The following is a 12,584-nucleotide window of genomic DNA, read 5'->3' as shown; positions in this document are numbered from 1 at the left end:
TCAAACTGCTATTCATTGTCCACATATACAGCGACAGTATTTCATATACTGCATAATTCAAATATTCATAAAAGTAATCAATGCACACATATATAGTAGACAGTAGTTCATACACAGCATAATTCAAATGTTTATAAAAGTACATGATTCAAAAGTAGTTTTAAGTTCAAGCATTTCATTTCAGTTTCCTGAGATTATCTAGAAATTCATGTTCTTGGAAAAGGTAGAGAAAGAAACCTAATTCTTTAAGAGCTGATCTAGGTCCACTGTTGGTGGGAATGTAAACTTGTACAACCACTGTGGAAATCAGTATGGCGGTTTCTCAGAAAATTAGGAATCGAACTACCTCAAGACCCAGCCATCCCACTCCTGGGCATATACCCAAGGAATGCTGATTCATACCATAAAGATACATGCTCAACTATGTTCATAGTAGCACTATTTGTAATAGCCAGAACCTGGAAACAACCTAGATGCCTGTCAATGGAAGAATGGATGAAAAAAATGTGGTACATATACACAATGGAGTATTACTCAGCAGAGAAAAACAATGAAAGCATGAAATTTGCAGGCAAATGGATGGAACTAGAAAGAATCATCCTGAGTGAGGTAACCCAAACCCAGAAAGACAGTCATGGTATGTACTCACTCATAAGTGGATTCTAGATATAAAATAAAGAACAATCAGACCACAACCCATAGAACCACGAAGGCTATATATATAGCATGGAGGTCCCTAGGACGACTGTGGCTTATAAAAAATTTCGGATTTACTCAAAAAAAAAAAAAAAAAAAAGAGCTGATCTAGGGTTGCAGAGATGGCTCAGCAGTTAAGAGGACTCCCAGCCTTCCCATGGTGCCTCACAACCATCTGTAACTCCAGTTCCAGGAGATCCAACACCTTCTTTTGGCCTCCGAGGACAATGTACATATGTGGTATACAGACACATGTGCAGGCAAAACACCAATGCCCATAAAAAATAAATCTTAAAAAACTGAGTTGATTTAATTTGAAGTTTAGGAAACAAACAAGAACAAAGACAAACAGTGAAATCTTAATATTCAAATTAAGCAACACGAAGTTGGAGAGATGGCTCAGAGGTTAAGAGCACTGGCTGCTCTTCCAGAGGTCCTGAGTTCAATTCCCAGCAACCACACGGTAGCTTACAACCATCTGTAATGAGATCTGGTGCCCTCTTCTGGCATGCAGGCACAACACTGTATACATAATAAATAAATCTTTTTAAAAAATTAAGCAACATTATCATTAGGACATTTTTCCTTTGTACCCCCTACAGAAAACAGGATTTAAACAGGTCAATAGACAGCTATGACATGAGGCTTTAAGAGAAACCTCAGAGAAAACCTCAGCACTTTTTAAAATGAAAAGGTGCAAACATATTGTCACTGAATCAAATTTCTACAAAGTAAAATAGAAGCTCCTAACTCCAGAGAATAAAGTTCCAAAATAAAGAATTTGTGAAATTCGGCTGTAGAATGGCGGAATGTACTTCCTGGTGGCTAAGACAATTGACGTTGGTGCCACCTTGTGGTACACTCTTGAAGTTACAACAGGTTTTGTATTTTATATCAACTGAACATTACAGGTAAAAATTTAACATTGGCATTTAAAAATCAACAATATTTGTTTGAAACACGCAAGTTACTTAATTTCTTCAATTCAACAAATACACACACACACACACACACACACACACACACACACACAAATCATTCTGCTTTACAAAACCCTAGCACTTGGGCTGGTGTGGCCTCTCCACTTTACATAGCTTGGCTAACAGACCATCCAGCCCATGTTCTCACACTGGGCAATAGAAAGAGCGGCATGTGAAATGACCATCACCTGACTTTGGGAATTTAGCTACCTGATGCACAAAGGAGGCTGGAAGGTAGGAAGACCAGAAGTTCAAGGTTGTCTTCAGCTCTATTGGGAGTTTGTGGCCAGCCTGAGCTACACAACACGAACAAAAGCCAAAATCAAACAAATAAAAACACCTCAGACCTTTCACTTAAGACCACTTTTCTCCATCATTTCAAGATGGTCCCTTGGCCACAGCATCTCAGACATGGAGTCCACATTGAACCTTCAGGCTTGAAGGCCAAACAGAACTCATTTTGTTTTGCAATCACCCTCAGAATGAAGAAGACAATTTGTACGGCATGAAAGCAGCACTCGTAACAGGCTAGCTCCTGAAACTCATGCTCCCTTAGTTCCCAGCTTGAACTTCAGTCCAAACCCTCCTGGCTGCACGATGGCCCTGCCTTAGGTAGCTGGCAATTCAGCCGTCAGCAAGGAGTGGACAGTCCCTGAACGAAAGCAAACCGCCCAGGAAGCTACAGCAGTCTACAGACAAGCCCACCCAGTCATTCAGCTGCCTCACATTGTTAATGGAAACCTACACCTCATAGGGAACCAGAGTAGCAATCGAATAGACTGCCACACCAGGAAACGGAACCTTGAGGAGAGGCCTGCAATGGCAATATGTGGCCAATGTCACCATCTGCTGGTTGTATAGGCGAAGTACAGCTTGATGGAGCTCCCAAGCAGAGATGGTGCTAGACCACAGGCTAGTACTGAGTGTGTCACAGGGCTCCCCTTACCGATTTTCACTGCCACTGTTAGACAGGCCCTATGGTATTAGCCCCACCTACAAATGATGAAAGAAAAGTACTGCTGTTTTCCCACTTAAGAAGCACCGTGTGCTAAACTCCCAATATCCCCTGGGGTCTTCCAGCTCACTCTACCAGAAAGAGTCACTGTCTCTATGATACAAAAAAATGGTTTCCTTGGTCAGGTCAAGCTTTTGCCCAGGGGGAAAGAACACACTACAGACCACACTATACAGAGCCTCTGGATAGCCAGGTGAGCACCTAAGGCGGTGGTTCTTGACCTTCCTAATGCTACGATCTTTTAATACAGGTGGTGGCCCTCAACCATAAAACTATATCCTTGCTACTTCATAACTGTAGTTTTACTACTGCTTTGAATCATAATATAAATATCTGATATGCAACCCAAGGGGTTGTGTGACCCACAGGTTGAGAACCACTGATCTAAGGAGCCTGTTTATAGCTCCATCCATACTCAGAAAGCAGTAAGACCCTGCCAGGTCCCAAGTCCAGGCAACTCTAGAAAGCCTAAGAAATGGGTTCAAGTGCTGAGATAGAATTGATGGGTCAACTCTGTACACCCAGGAAGTCTTTACTACAAGAAACAAGGTTCTGTCCCCAGGGGAGTCCTTGCCTTGGAGGAGGTGGGAATGGGGGGTGGACTGGGGGAGGCGGGAATGGCGGTGGGGGGAGGGAGGACAGGGGAATCCGTGGCTGATATGTAAAATTAAATTAATTATAAAATTAAAAAAAAGAAAAGAAACAAGGTTCTGAAACAGGGATACATCTTACTGCTTGTCATTCGCCCCAATTTTCCAGCACAGTCACCTCAAAAAGAATGCCTGCTTCCAGCAAGGCTGGAGGTGCCTGCTAGGCCGCACCTTACAGCTACTTTCCCTGCATCTGAAACAGAAAATGTTTCCTATCCAATCTGTCTCAAGGTGGGAAGGGTGTCTGCTATTCCCTACCCTATGCACTTCCTCTGGTACCTAAAAACCAGGGGCTTCACCTACCCCGCTTGGTCTCAGGAGCCATCCTTCTGAGCCCTGGATGTCCTGCCTCACAGATGTCCCAAGATGCACTCTCCAACACCAAAGACAGAACAGCTGAGAGGAGCTCACGTCAGGAAGATGGGAGGCTTTTGAGTTCCTCAAGCTCAAGATGAGGAAAGACAGCCAAGGCAGGATCTGGGATTTCACGCCTGAAGCTTTGGTTACCACCAAATATGGCAGGCACTACTGACCGAAGCCTTCACCACTAAGCCAACCTGGACATATGTGTGGTCTTCTAAGATCCCACAGAAGCCACGAAGCCCAGATTCATGGGGACCAAGAGGCCAAATGCCTCAGCCTGGGAGGTCTGTACAAAATCTGCAATATGAACCAAGGGGATCATGTCATGGGTAGCTCTAGCTGATGAATCATTAGAACTTCTGGATTGTAAAGAGCTGGGATATTGCAGATCCTGAGTCAAATCTCAGGCCGAACCTTTGGTCCTCTTGCCCACCCGTGTCTTATCTAATAAACACCCAAGCTACCAGCAGGAGAGACCTTCTGGAATCTACTAATTCAGCAGACCACTAAGTTCTACCAGCTTGAAGCTAAGGACGTCAGATAGAATCTGAGAGACTTCCTGCTCTGCTGTAAGCTGCTTAAGCATGGGAGCCACCAAAGCATTTTCAAAATGCCTCCATTATGACTTCACTCCAGTCTATAATGAAATAAACTTCATGAAACCATTTATCGGTTTTCTTTAGGGCAACTTAAATTCAACGTTCCTAGGGCACAACTCATCTTGGCTCAAATATCTCTTATTCTCTTTGAGGATTTTTTTTGTCAGAATATGTGGAAAATGCGGGCCATCCCAAATCCAAAACCCAAGGAAGATTACCACAGGAAAACAAAACAAAAAACAACCTTCTTGGCATGTTATCTGTCACAAGTAGCCTCCAGTACTGTGAGGTAGTGTCTGTTGCTCAGGCTTTCTGGTCTACCAAGCTTTGCTGAAGCCATCCTAGTAACCTAATGCAGGTATTATAGTCAGAGAAGTATGGATGGCCTGGAAGATCAGAACAGTCACGGCTTCAATGTCACAAGCCTCTAGACACCCCGACGACATACATTTCACACCTGAAATCAATTATTAGTTTCTGAGGAGCATTTTCCTCAAAGCTCACCATATCTGCTCCAACTCTCTTGCTTGCAGAACAAGGGCATAGCATGGCCTCAGTTCCTCCCTACTCAGCTGATGGTTATCAGTATCCTCAAATGCCAAAGTCAGGTCCCAAACTGCAGAGGATCTGACTATGGGGCAAGGCATAGATGTTATTCCAAGCTTGTGGGTTGGTTCTAGTGCATGGCTCCGCTTCAAACACAAATTGCTAGCTGAGTGTGGCAGGCTGTATAATGACCCCTTCACTAGCTGGCCAGCTTTCTGGCACTGGGAGACAACACACATGAGAAAACCCAACCTTGAAGAGACGTTTACTTTGGCTCCAAGTTTAGTCTGTGGTCAGTCGGCCCCATGGCTGAGCCTGTGGTGAGGCAGAGGACAGAGTCAAACTGCTCACACCACAGCAGCAAGGAAGCAAAACGGGAAGGTCTGCAGCTCCAATGCCCTCGTTAACAACACGACTCAACTTCCAGAACAAGGCTAACCTTCTACGCGTTCCATCTCCCAACAGCGTAAGCCTAACCCTAACTAACTAAGCATGTAGTTTCTAAAGAGATTTATGAGACCCTTGCCCCTATCCTTGCACCCCAACCCCCAGAACCTATCAGACCCCTGCCCCCATACTTACACCCCAACACTCAGAAGCCATAAATGTTATTCCATGTAAATAAATTAAGATGAGATGGGAGACTACCCTGGACTATCTGGATGGGTCCTAAATGGACTCCAGGGTTCTGATGGCAGGACATCAAGAGGTCACGTGATGATGGAGGGTGTGACTATAGGGCTAGGAGACAAGTATGATAGTGTCTCCAGAAGCTACAGAGTCAAGCCAATGGATTCTTCCTACGTGAGATCTTGCAAGAGAAGCCGGACCTACTGACTTCTTGATCTAAGACTCATTTTGGACTTGTGACCCCTAGAACTATGAGAATACATGGGTGTTTGAAGGCGCTCAGTTTGAACTAATCCTGTTGCAGCCACAGAGAACAAACATGAGAAAGAACCATGGCCATACTTCCCAAAGCTCCTGACGTCAGGGACGAAAGTCAGTGCACATTTAATATGCTAGGCCGTAAATGTATGGTTCAGCAGAACTGGGCTGAGGCCCAGCACTTTGCATTTCTAACAAGGTACCAGATGAGGCGGATGCACTGCATTCTTTGAAAAACCACAGCTAAGGATCTAAGGACCGTCACATATAAATATTTATGTTGTCTGTTTTCTCAACTTTTTCTATGTGGGCCAGGTTTTTAATTAGCCTGTAGAACCAGTATGGAAATCAAATGTACTACTGCATTAGAATAATTCCTATTCCATATTCTATCACTCCCAGCAAAACACACTCCTCAAAGTAACTTCCTCAAGGCAACTTGGGCCCATTTCCCCCGCTTTTCTTTACAGGCAAGTACAACCCCCCCCCCCCATGTCTTACCTCTCTCCTATCAGTGGCCCAGGTGAGAGTCTGGCTGCCAGTGACAGGGGAGGAGGGCCTGTTGTCGCTCTGTGGGGAGGGATGGGGATGCATTCTGTGTGCTGCAAAGCTTAGGACAATCCTACAGAAGACCTGTGCCACCCATGCTTGAGAAAGCCCGAAGGAGAGGTTGAAAGGCCATCTTCCAAACCAGGACACTCTGACTTGTCTGTCATCTTCCTTATACCACTGTCTGAAGTCTCCCAGCGACCTACAGTGGGGCCCGATTCCCTCTCTATCACTCTAACATGACTAACATTATTTCCTAATCTCCCTGAGCAGAAATCTAGCCAGAGGCATTACAGATCACCGAAGCAGCTCTCCAAATAACCCTCTCTCTCAATGTCAAAGGTTTGCTTTGCCTTCTTCTGTATGGTCTCTGTATGGTCAAGTGCACCACCAGCCCATGGCTGAAGCTAGACAATGTTTCCCTGAAGTCTTCCTGGACAATGCCAGCTACTAATCTACGACCTGCCTCCCCTGCCCCCACCGGCTGCTTCGTGGGGCATGCACACAGGCAGGAACCCTTAAGACTGTCTCCATTATCTTCCACCTTCCCCGAACATGGATGTACTCAGCTGCTACCCTCCTGCCACGGTAAAGAGGCCCCTCACACCCCATACTTTAGCCACATCAGAAATGTGTCAGCAGAAGGGATCTCGTATTTATCCTCCCTGCCTTTGTTCGGAAAAGGATCCCTCGGCACCTTTGGGGCTGGAAGTCAGACACAGAAACACCCCTTCTCTTGCTACGCTGCCCACACCTTGCCTCTATTCTGCCTGCAGAGCCTTACCTCACTGCTTCTATGGCTGCCAGCCTAGACTGGACCACAAGTGCCGTGGCTTCTGGCCAGATGTAGTCCATCACCCAGTACAGGCCATTGTGTACAGAGCAGCCACGCAATCACTTAAAAATATAAATCAGATGCCACCTCTCTATTCAGAATCCTTAAATGGCTTCCACAGCATTTAGAATCAAACCCAATTCTTTTTTTTTTTTTTTTTTTTTTTTTTGCTTTTTGGAATAGGATCTTAATATGCAGCCATAGTTGACCAGGAACTCATTATGCAGACCAGGCTGGCTTCAAGCTCTGAGATTTGCCTGTGCCTGCCTCTAGGGTGCTGGGTTTAAAGGCGTGTACAAATCTAACTTCTCTATCTTGGTTTATATCCTGAAGGCCCACACCCAGCTAATTCTCATAATCACAAGCACAGAGGTTTCTATTTCAAGACCATATGCCCAGTTCTTCCCCAGACCTTCCTACGCCCTAGCCGGCCACTGCAACCTCTGGTTCTTTATCACCATTTCAACGCTAAGCCTGTCTTCAATGTGCTCAAGCTGCTATAATAAAAATCAGACTTATAAGCTCATTTCTCACAATCTGCAGGCCCGAAGGCCAATTCAGTGTCTGGGAGAGCCTGCTCTTTGGTTCATAGATGGTCTCTTACATGGCAAACCATGTGACACTCAAGGCCGTACTAATGCTGCTGCCACCATGGAAACTCTAGGATTATGACTTGATCACCTCCAACCACTATACTGGTAGCACAGCTTAAAAACCACTGCCTAAAGGCCTTTTTGGCCCCCTCCCATAACTCTTACTAGCTCACTCATATTAATCTTTCAGCCCCAATGCAAGACAAACTTAAATAGAGACATTGTTTCACTCATATATGTATTCCCAGAGTTTGGCACGTTTTCAGCTAAGTACTTTTGGGTAGGATTCTACCAGTAGACAGCTAGGTTTCATTGAGCTGCCGAACATCGTACTGTCCACACAAAACTGGAGGCTTTTCACCTGAACACTCTGTTTGTATCTCTTAAGCCTAGGGTATCAACTTGAAGCTCGAGCCCCTAGTAATATTTCCATCTTACAAAGGAAGGTACCAGGGCCGGCATTAATGGAACAAGAACTGAGCTGGCTGTGCAACATGTTATTGTGTTTAAATCTAACCACTCTCCAAGTAAGTGTGCTTAGCCCCGAGTGTACACTGCTGACAGAAAGACGTGGGAGCATTACAATAGGAGGCTAGGTCTCTCCAGCTTTTGGGCCCCCAACACCAATGTGGGAAGAGTCCTACTGCTGTGCCTAATCAAACTGTTGCTTCTCAGTAACAGATGAAATGGTGCAGACATTTCCGGCCAGACACAAATGTGCCTCCTACACCCACACTTGGAAAATGCCCAGTGGTTTTTGCAGAGGTGGCTAGCCTATGTCCTAAGGTAGGATGCCTTCTTCACTCAGACAGTAAAGCAGAGACCACGTTTCAGGTCCTAGAAATGTCTCACATCTACTTAACGGGAAGGCCAGGTTTTAGGTCTGTCATTATCTAGATTTTATCATGGGACATTCGATCACACTGTGAACCCGGAGTTTGCATTTGTGTTAATTGAACAAAATCAACCTAGGGTCAGGAGGCGGAGCCAGCAACTGGTTGACAGAAAGTAATCAGAGGCAGAGGCAGTCTGGAAGGATAGAGAGCCGCACAGGAAGTGGTAGGGAGGGACTTGGAGTGTGGCAGTTTTTTGGTTTGATGGAGAGGAAGGACGTGCTTTCAGAGACACTGATTGACAAAGCGGGAAGGTCGGACAGTTGTCTTCAACCTCTCCGAGCTAGCAGGCTTTCAACCCACCCTCCGACTCCCGAGGCGAGTATTATCAGTAAATAGAACGATAGAGATTTAGTTAAAAACTACATTTGGTGGCAGCAGCAGGAGGTGGATCTCTGGGGCCGGCCAGTGACTGCAGAGTCACAATTACTGGCGGAAACAGCAGTAGATTCAGGTGCAGCCGCTGTATCCGCAGAACAAGGCAGGGTTTGTTGTATGGGACGGGACACTTTAGTTCACCTTTCTGGGCTTCAGCTTCACATCTGTAAGAACACTATTACCAGATGATATGCAGAGAAAATAGTTTGCGAGGGTGTTGTGCACATGTTCAAGTGTGTGTGTGTGCACAGGCCAGAGGTTGACATCAAATGTCTCCCTCAGTTAATCGCAATCTATCTTTCAGTGAGGCAGGCATTCTCACTGAATTGGGAGCTCATCAATTTGGCTAGACCAGCCAGTCTTCAAGCTCCAAGAGCCTACCCAGGCCTGCCTCTCTAGTGCCAGGATTGTAGATGCTCGCCTCTGTAACCAGTCTCGCCCCCCCCCCCTCACATGGGCACTGAGGGTCCAAAATCACATTCTCACACTTGGTAGCAAGCACTCTAGATAGAGACTGACCCACGCCACTCTCCAGCTTTACAATATACTTTTTTGAATAGGTTATTTTGCTCTGGATGTGGGTGTGAAAGGACCCCAAAACAGCTTGACCACACTGCAACCATGACAGGCTTAGGGACCTAGACACAGCTTCTGTGACAGGCTTACTGGCAAACACCCAGATCCAGAAAATGCCTTAAGCTGATACCACCCAGGGATCCACCCAGGGATTAGGAAGTACCCGACATCCCAAATATTCAAATCATTAGATAAGGTGGCCAGATGCCCTTGAGTCTAGCACACACCTATTTTTTGTTTTACAAATACCCCTAGATAATTGTCAGCCAATCAGGTTCCTGGACCCTGGAAATCCCCTCACCCCAACCTCTGCCCCACCTGAGCTCAGGGCTCTCTGCTCTCACCACTGTGTCAGATAGACAGAGGGACCAAGCTCCAGAGCTTGAAATAAAGGCTCTTTGCTTTTACACACGGGATTCGGTCTCCATGGTGGTCTTTTAGGGGTCCCCGAGATCTGGGCATAACAGTGTGTACTTCCTATTTTCTAGATAAGACACTGCTCGAGCCGTTTGTGGAATATGGTGGAGGCATCACGAATTCTCACTAGCAAAGCTCCCACCCGCCCCAGTCTCAGGGAGAGCAGTCAGCAGGCATGGCCAGCACCACTTATATCTCTAAGTTTTATTTCAAAAGCTTGCCAAGATTAAAAAAAAAAAATACATATCATTCAATATTTACATAGCTCTTTCTGCTCTTAAGTGTACCACATTCATTTTACAGGGAAACTGTGTGTCAGGCAGGATGTTAACCAGATTAAAGCGAATTCTTTCTGTTGAGATATGCTGGTCCTGGCATGGGTAGTATTATCCTGATTGGGCTGAGTGAGTGAGAAGCACCAGCCAGCTATGCTGGTTTCACTCACGTTGTGGGTCAGAGATGGGGAAAAAAAAAAAAAAAAATCTATACCCCGGGGAAGTTTCTTTTATTCTGCATGCCAAGATACAGATTCTTCAGTCAAGGTAAAATGATTACATCTGGCCCACACCTACTATGGTGTTAAGGGAAAGGTATAAAGCTGTCGTCTTATGATACCTTTGGAAGTAATGATCTCCACTCCTAAAAATTCAAAGATGCTCAATCCAGACATAATTCTAGCCTTCCCAGACCACACTGTAGTAAAAGCCCTACTTCATAAATACACCCCGCACCTTGCACGCGAAGACCCTTTCTGCCTAGTTCCTGATGTCAGGAGGCTTTCTATAAATGTAAACAATCCTTTTCAAAATGGCAAAAAAAAAAAAAAAAAAAAAAAGTTGGCCGCTAAGTCTGAGCGCAGCATCCTTATCCTCTCCTCTCTCCTGAGTGGTTCGAGAAGCCCTGCAAGGCCCCAGCATACAAGCCCAGGTTGGCTGCACACTAACTGCAGAGATTTGCCTCTTCCAAGGGAATCAAACAGCGCTGCGGGGAATCCAACTGAGATGCCTTGGAGAAAACGGTGCACTTCCTGTGCCAGAGGCCAGAAATTCCTAAAGTGAATGAAGTTAACTGAGTTCTTGGCTAATAATAAACAGCCTAGAAAGGACTTAGCCTTTTCCACCAGCTTTCCTGTTCTCTGCAATTTCTCTTTCACTCTCTACCCTTCAATCAGGATGTGTTTAAAAGACCCAGGGGAGGCTCACAAGCAACTCTCAGAACTCATGCTCACTTCTGGCCAGCGGTTCCCAGCATACAAGAGTCCCTTGTGCCGAGCTCTCTGGGGGACCCGAGGCCCGAGAAAATAGCTCTAACTCTCAAGGTTACAAAGCCGTTTAAACACAGAGGCCTCCGGGCAGGGAGCGGCCCTAACCCGAGGTCTGCACTCCTTTTCAGTATTTAGAAAAGTCTTAGAGCAACCACAGCTCTGCACAACCTGGGTAAAACAAAGCAAAGGGAAATTTAAGTTTGGGGCGCGCGCGCGGGGAGGGTGTTTGTGGGGGGGAGAGACCAGAAGCATGCAAAAGAGCTCTCCCACGTGGGCCGAGTCAAGAGAGCGAAAGCGCGAATCCCGCAAGGCTAGAGGGACAAGCGCAGCCGCCGGGCCACGTGTCAGCTCCCGCCTGGAGCATCTCCGGAGGGGAGTGGTACAGAAGAAGGGGTGGCAGCGGGGAGCAGCTCACCCATCGCCCCCCGCCAGAGCACCGGCTACCGCCGTGGGGCCCGGGATGCAGATGAGTCCAAAGGCTGGGGACATGGGAGTGGGCTGGGGGCGAGTGCCGCGCCCCTGCACCTCTCCGCTCTGTCGGGGATGGGGGTGCCCGGGCTGGGGACACAGCCCCGAAGCGCGGCCGCTGCGGAGGGGCGAGAGGGCGGGCCCATCTGCAGCCTGTGGGGTGATCTCACCTTCACCGCGGCGCAGGCGGCGCCCGAGGCCATGTCTGCACCAGGGGAGTCCTCCGCGAGCCGGAGCGCTGGACAGGGAGAAGACTGCGGGGTCGGCGCAGCGCGGGAGTGAGCAGTGGGGGGCCCGCGGGCCCTGGCTCCTCCTCTTCCTCCCGGGGAGCGCAGGATTGGCTGCTCTCCTGGTACCCTCCTCCTCCTCAAGTCAGGTTCCCGCCTCCCGACCCTTTTGCGGACTTTTCGGGTTCTCGGTGTTTCTCTTATCTTACCGCGTGATGGCGGGTCCATGATCGAGGCAGAAATGAAACCACCGAGGACGTGCTTGGCACTTTGTCTTTTAACTCTTTCATAAGAACTTAGTGAGGTGGTGCAATGCTACCAGCTCTGCACCGAATTGGTTGCCTCGGTGGCCTGGGCTGTAACATCAGGCCCTGCCGCATTCCAGCCGGGTTTTTGGGTGGGCGAAGGGAGGCTGAAGGGTGCTAGCTGAGATTCCCGCCCCCTGCGCTCTGATTTACAAACTGGCTTATCCATCTTCTGTTTGGCGGGAAGCTTTTAAGGAGACACGACTCTGCCCAACACCCAGCATGGTAGTACTTAGGGAAGGGGCATTTTTAATACTTCCTACAATGCCTAGTGGTGCAGATTCGTAATCCCAGTTACTCATGAGGTCGGAGCAGGAGTATGGCAAAATCAAGGTCTGGGTT

General features: G+C 47.2%; 1 protein-coding gene across 1 annotated transcript in view; it reads right to left on the bottom strand.

Moving 5' to 3' along the window:
• Positions 1–12,180, bottom strand: part of LOC114698359 (methylthioadenosine phosphorylase) — a 40,064-nt gene extending 27,884 nt beyond the window's left edge. Inside the window, exon 1 of the mRNA XM_028877018.2 lies at positions 11,881–12,180. Within this exon, the coding sequence (XP_028732851.2) occupies positions 11,881–12,165 (285 nt within the window). The 5' untranslated portion in view covers positions 12,166–12,180. The remainder of the gene's footprint in view (positions 1–11,880) is intronic.
• Between the last annotated feature and the right edge of the window lie 404 nt (positions 12,181–12,584).

Source organism: Peromyscus leucopus, chromosome 2 (genome assembly GCF_004664715.2).
Source record: "Peromyscus leucopus breed LL Stock chromosome 2, UCI_PerLeu_2.1, whole genome shotgun sequence".
NCBI classification, from domain to species: Eukaryota; Metazoa; Chordata; class Mammalia; order Rodentia; family Cricetidae; genus Peromyscus; species Peromyscus leucopus.
Note: the sequence above shows the minus strand (reverse complement) of the source record. Positions and strands in the feature narration are given on the sequence as shown.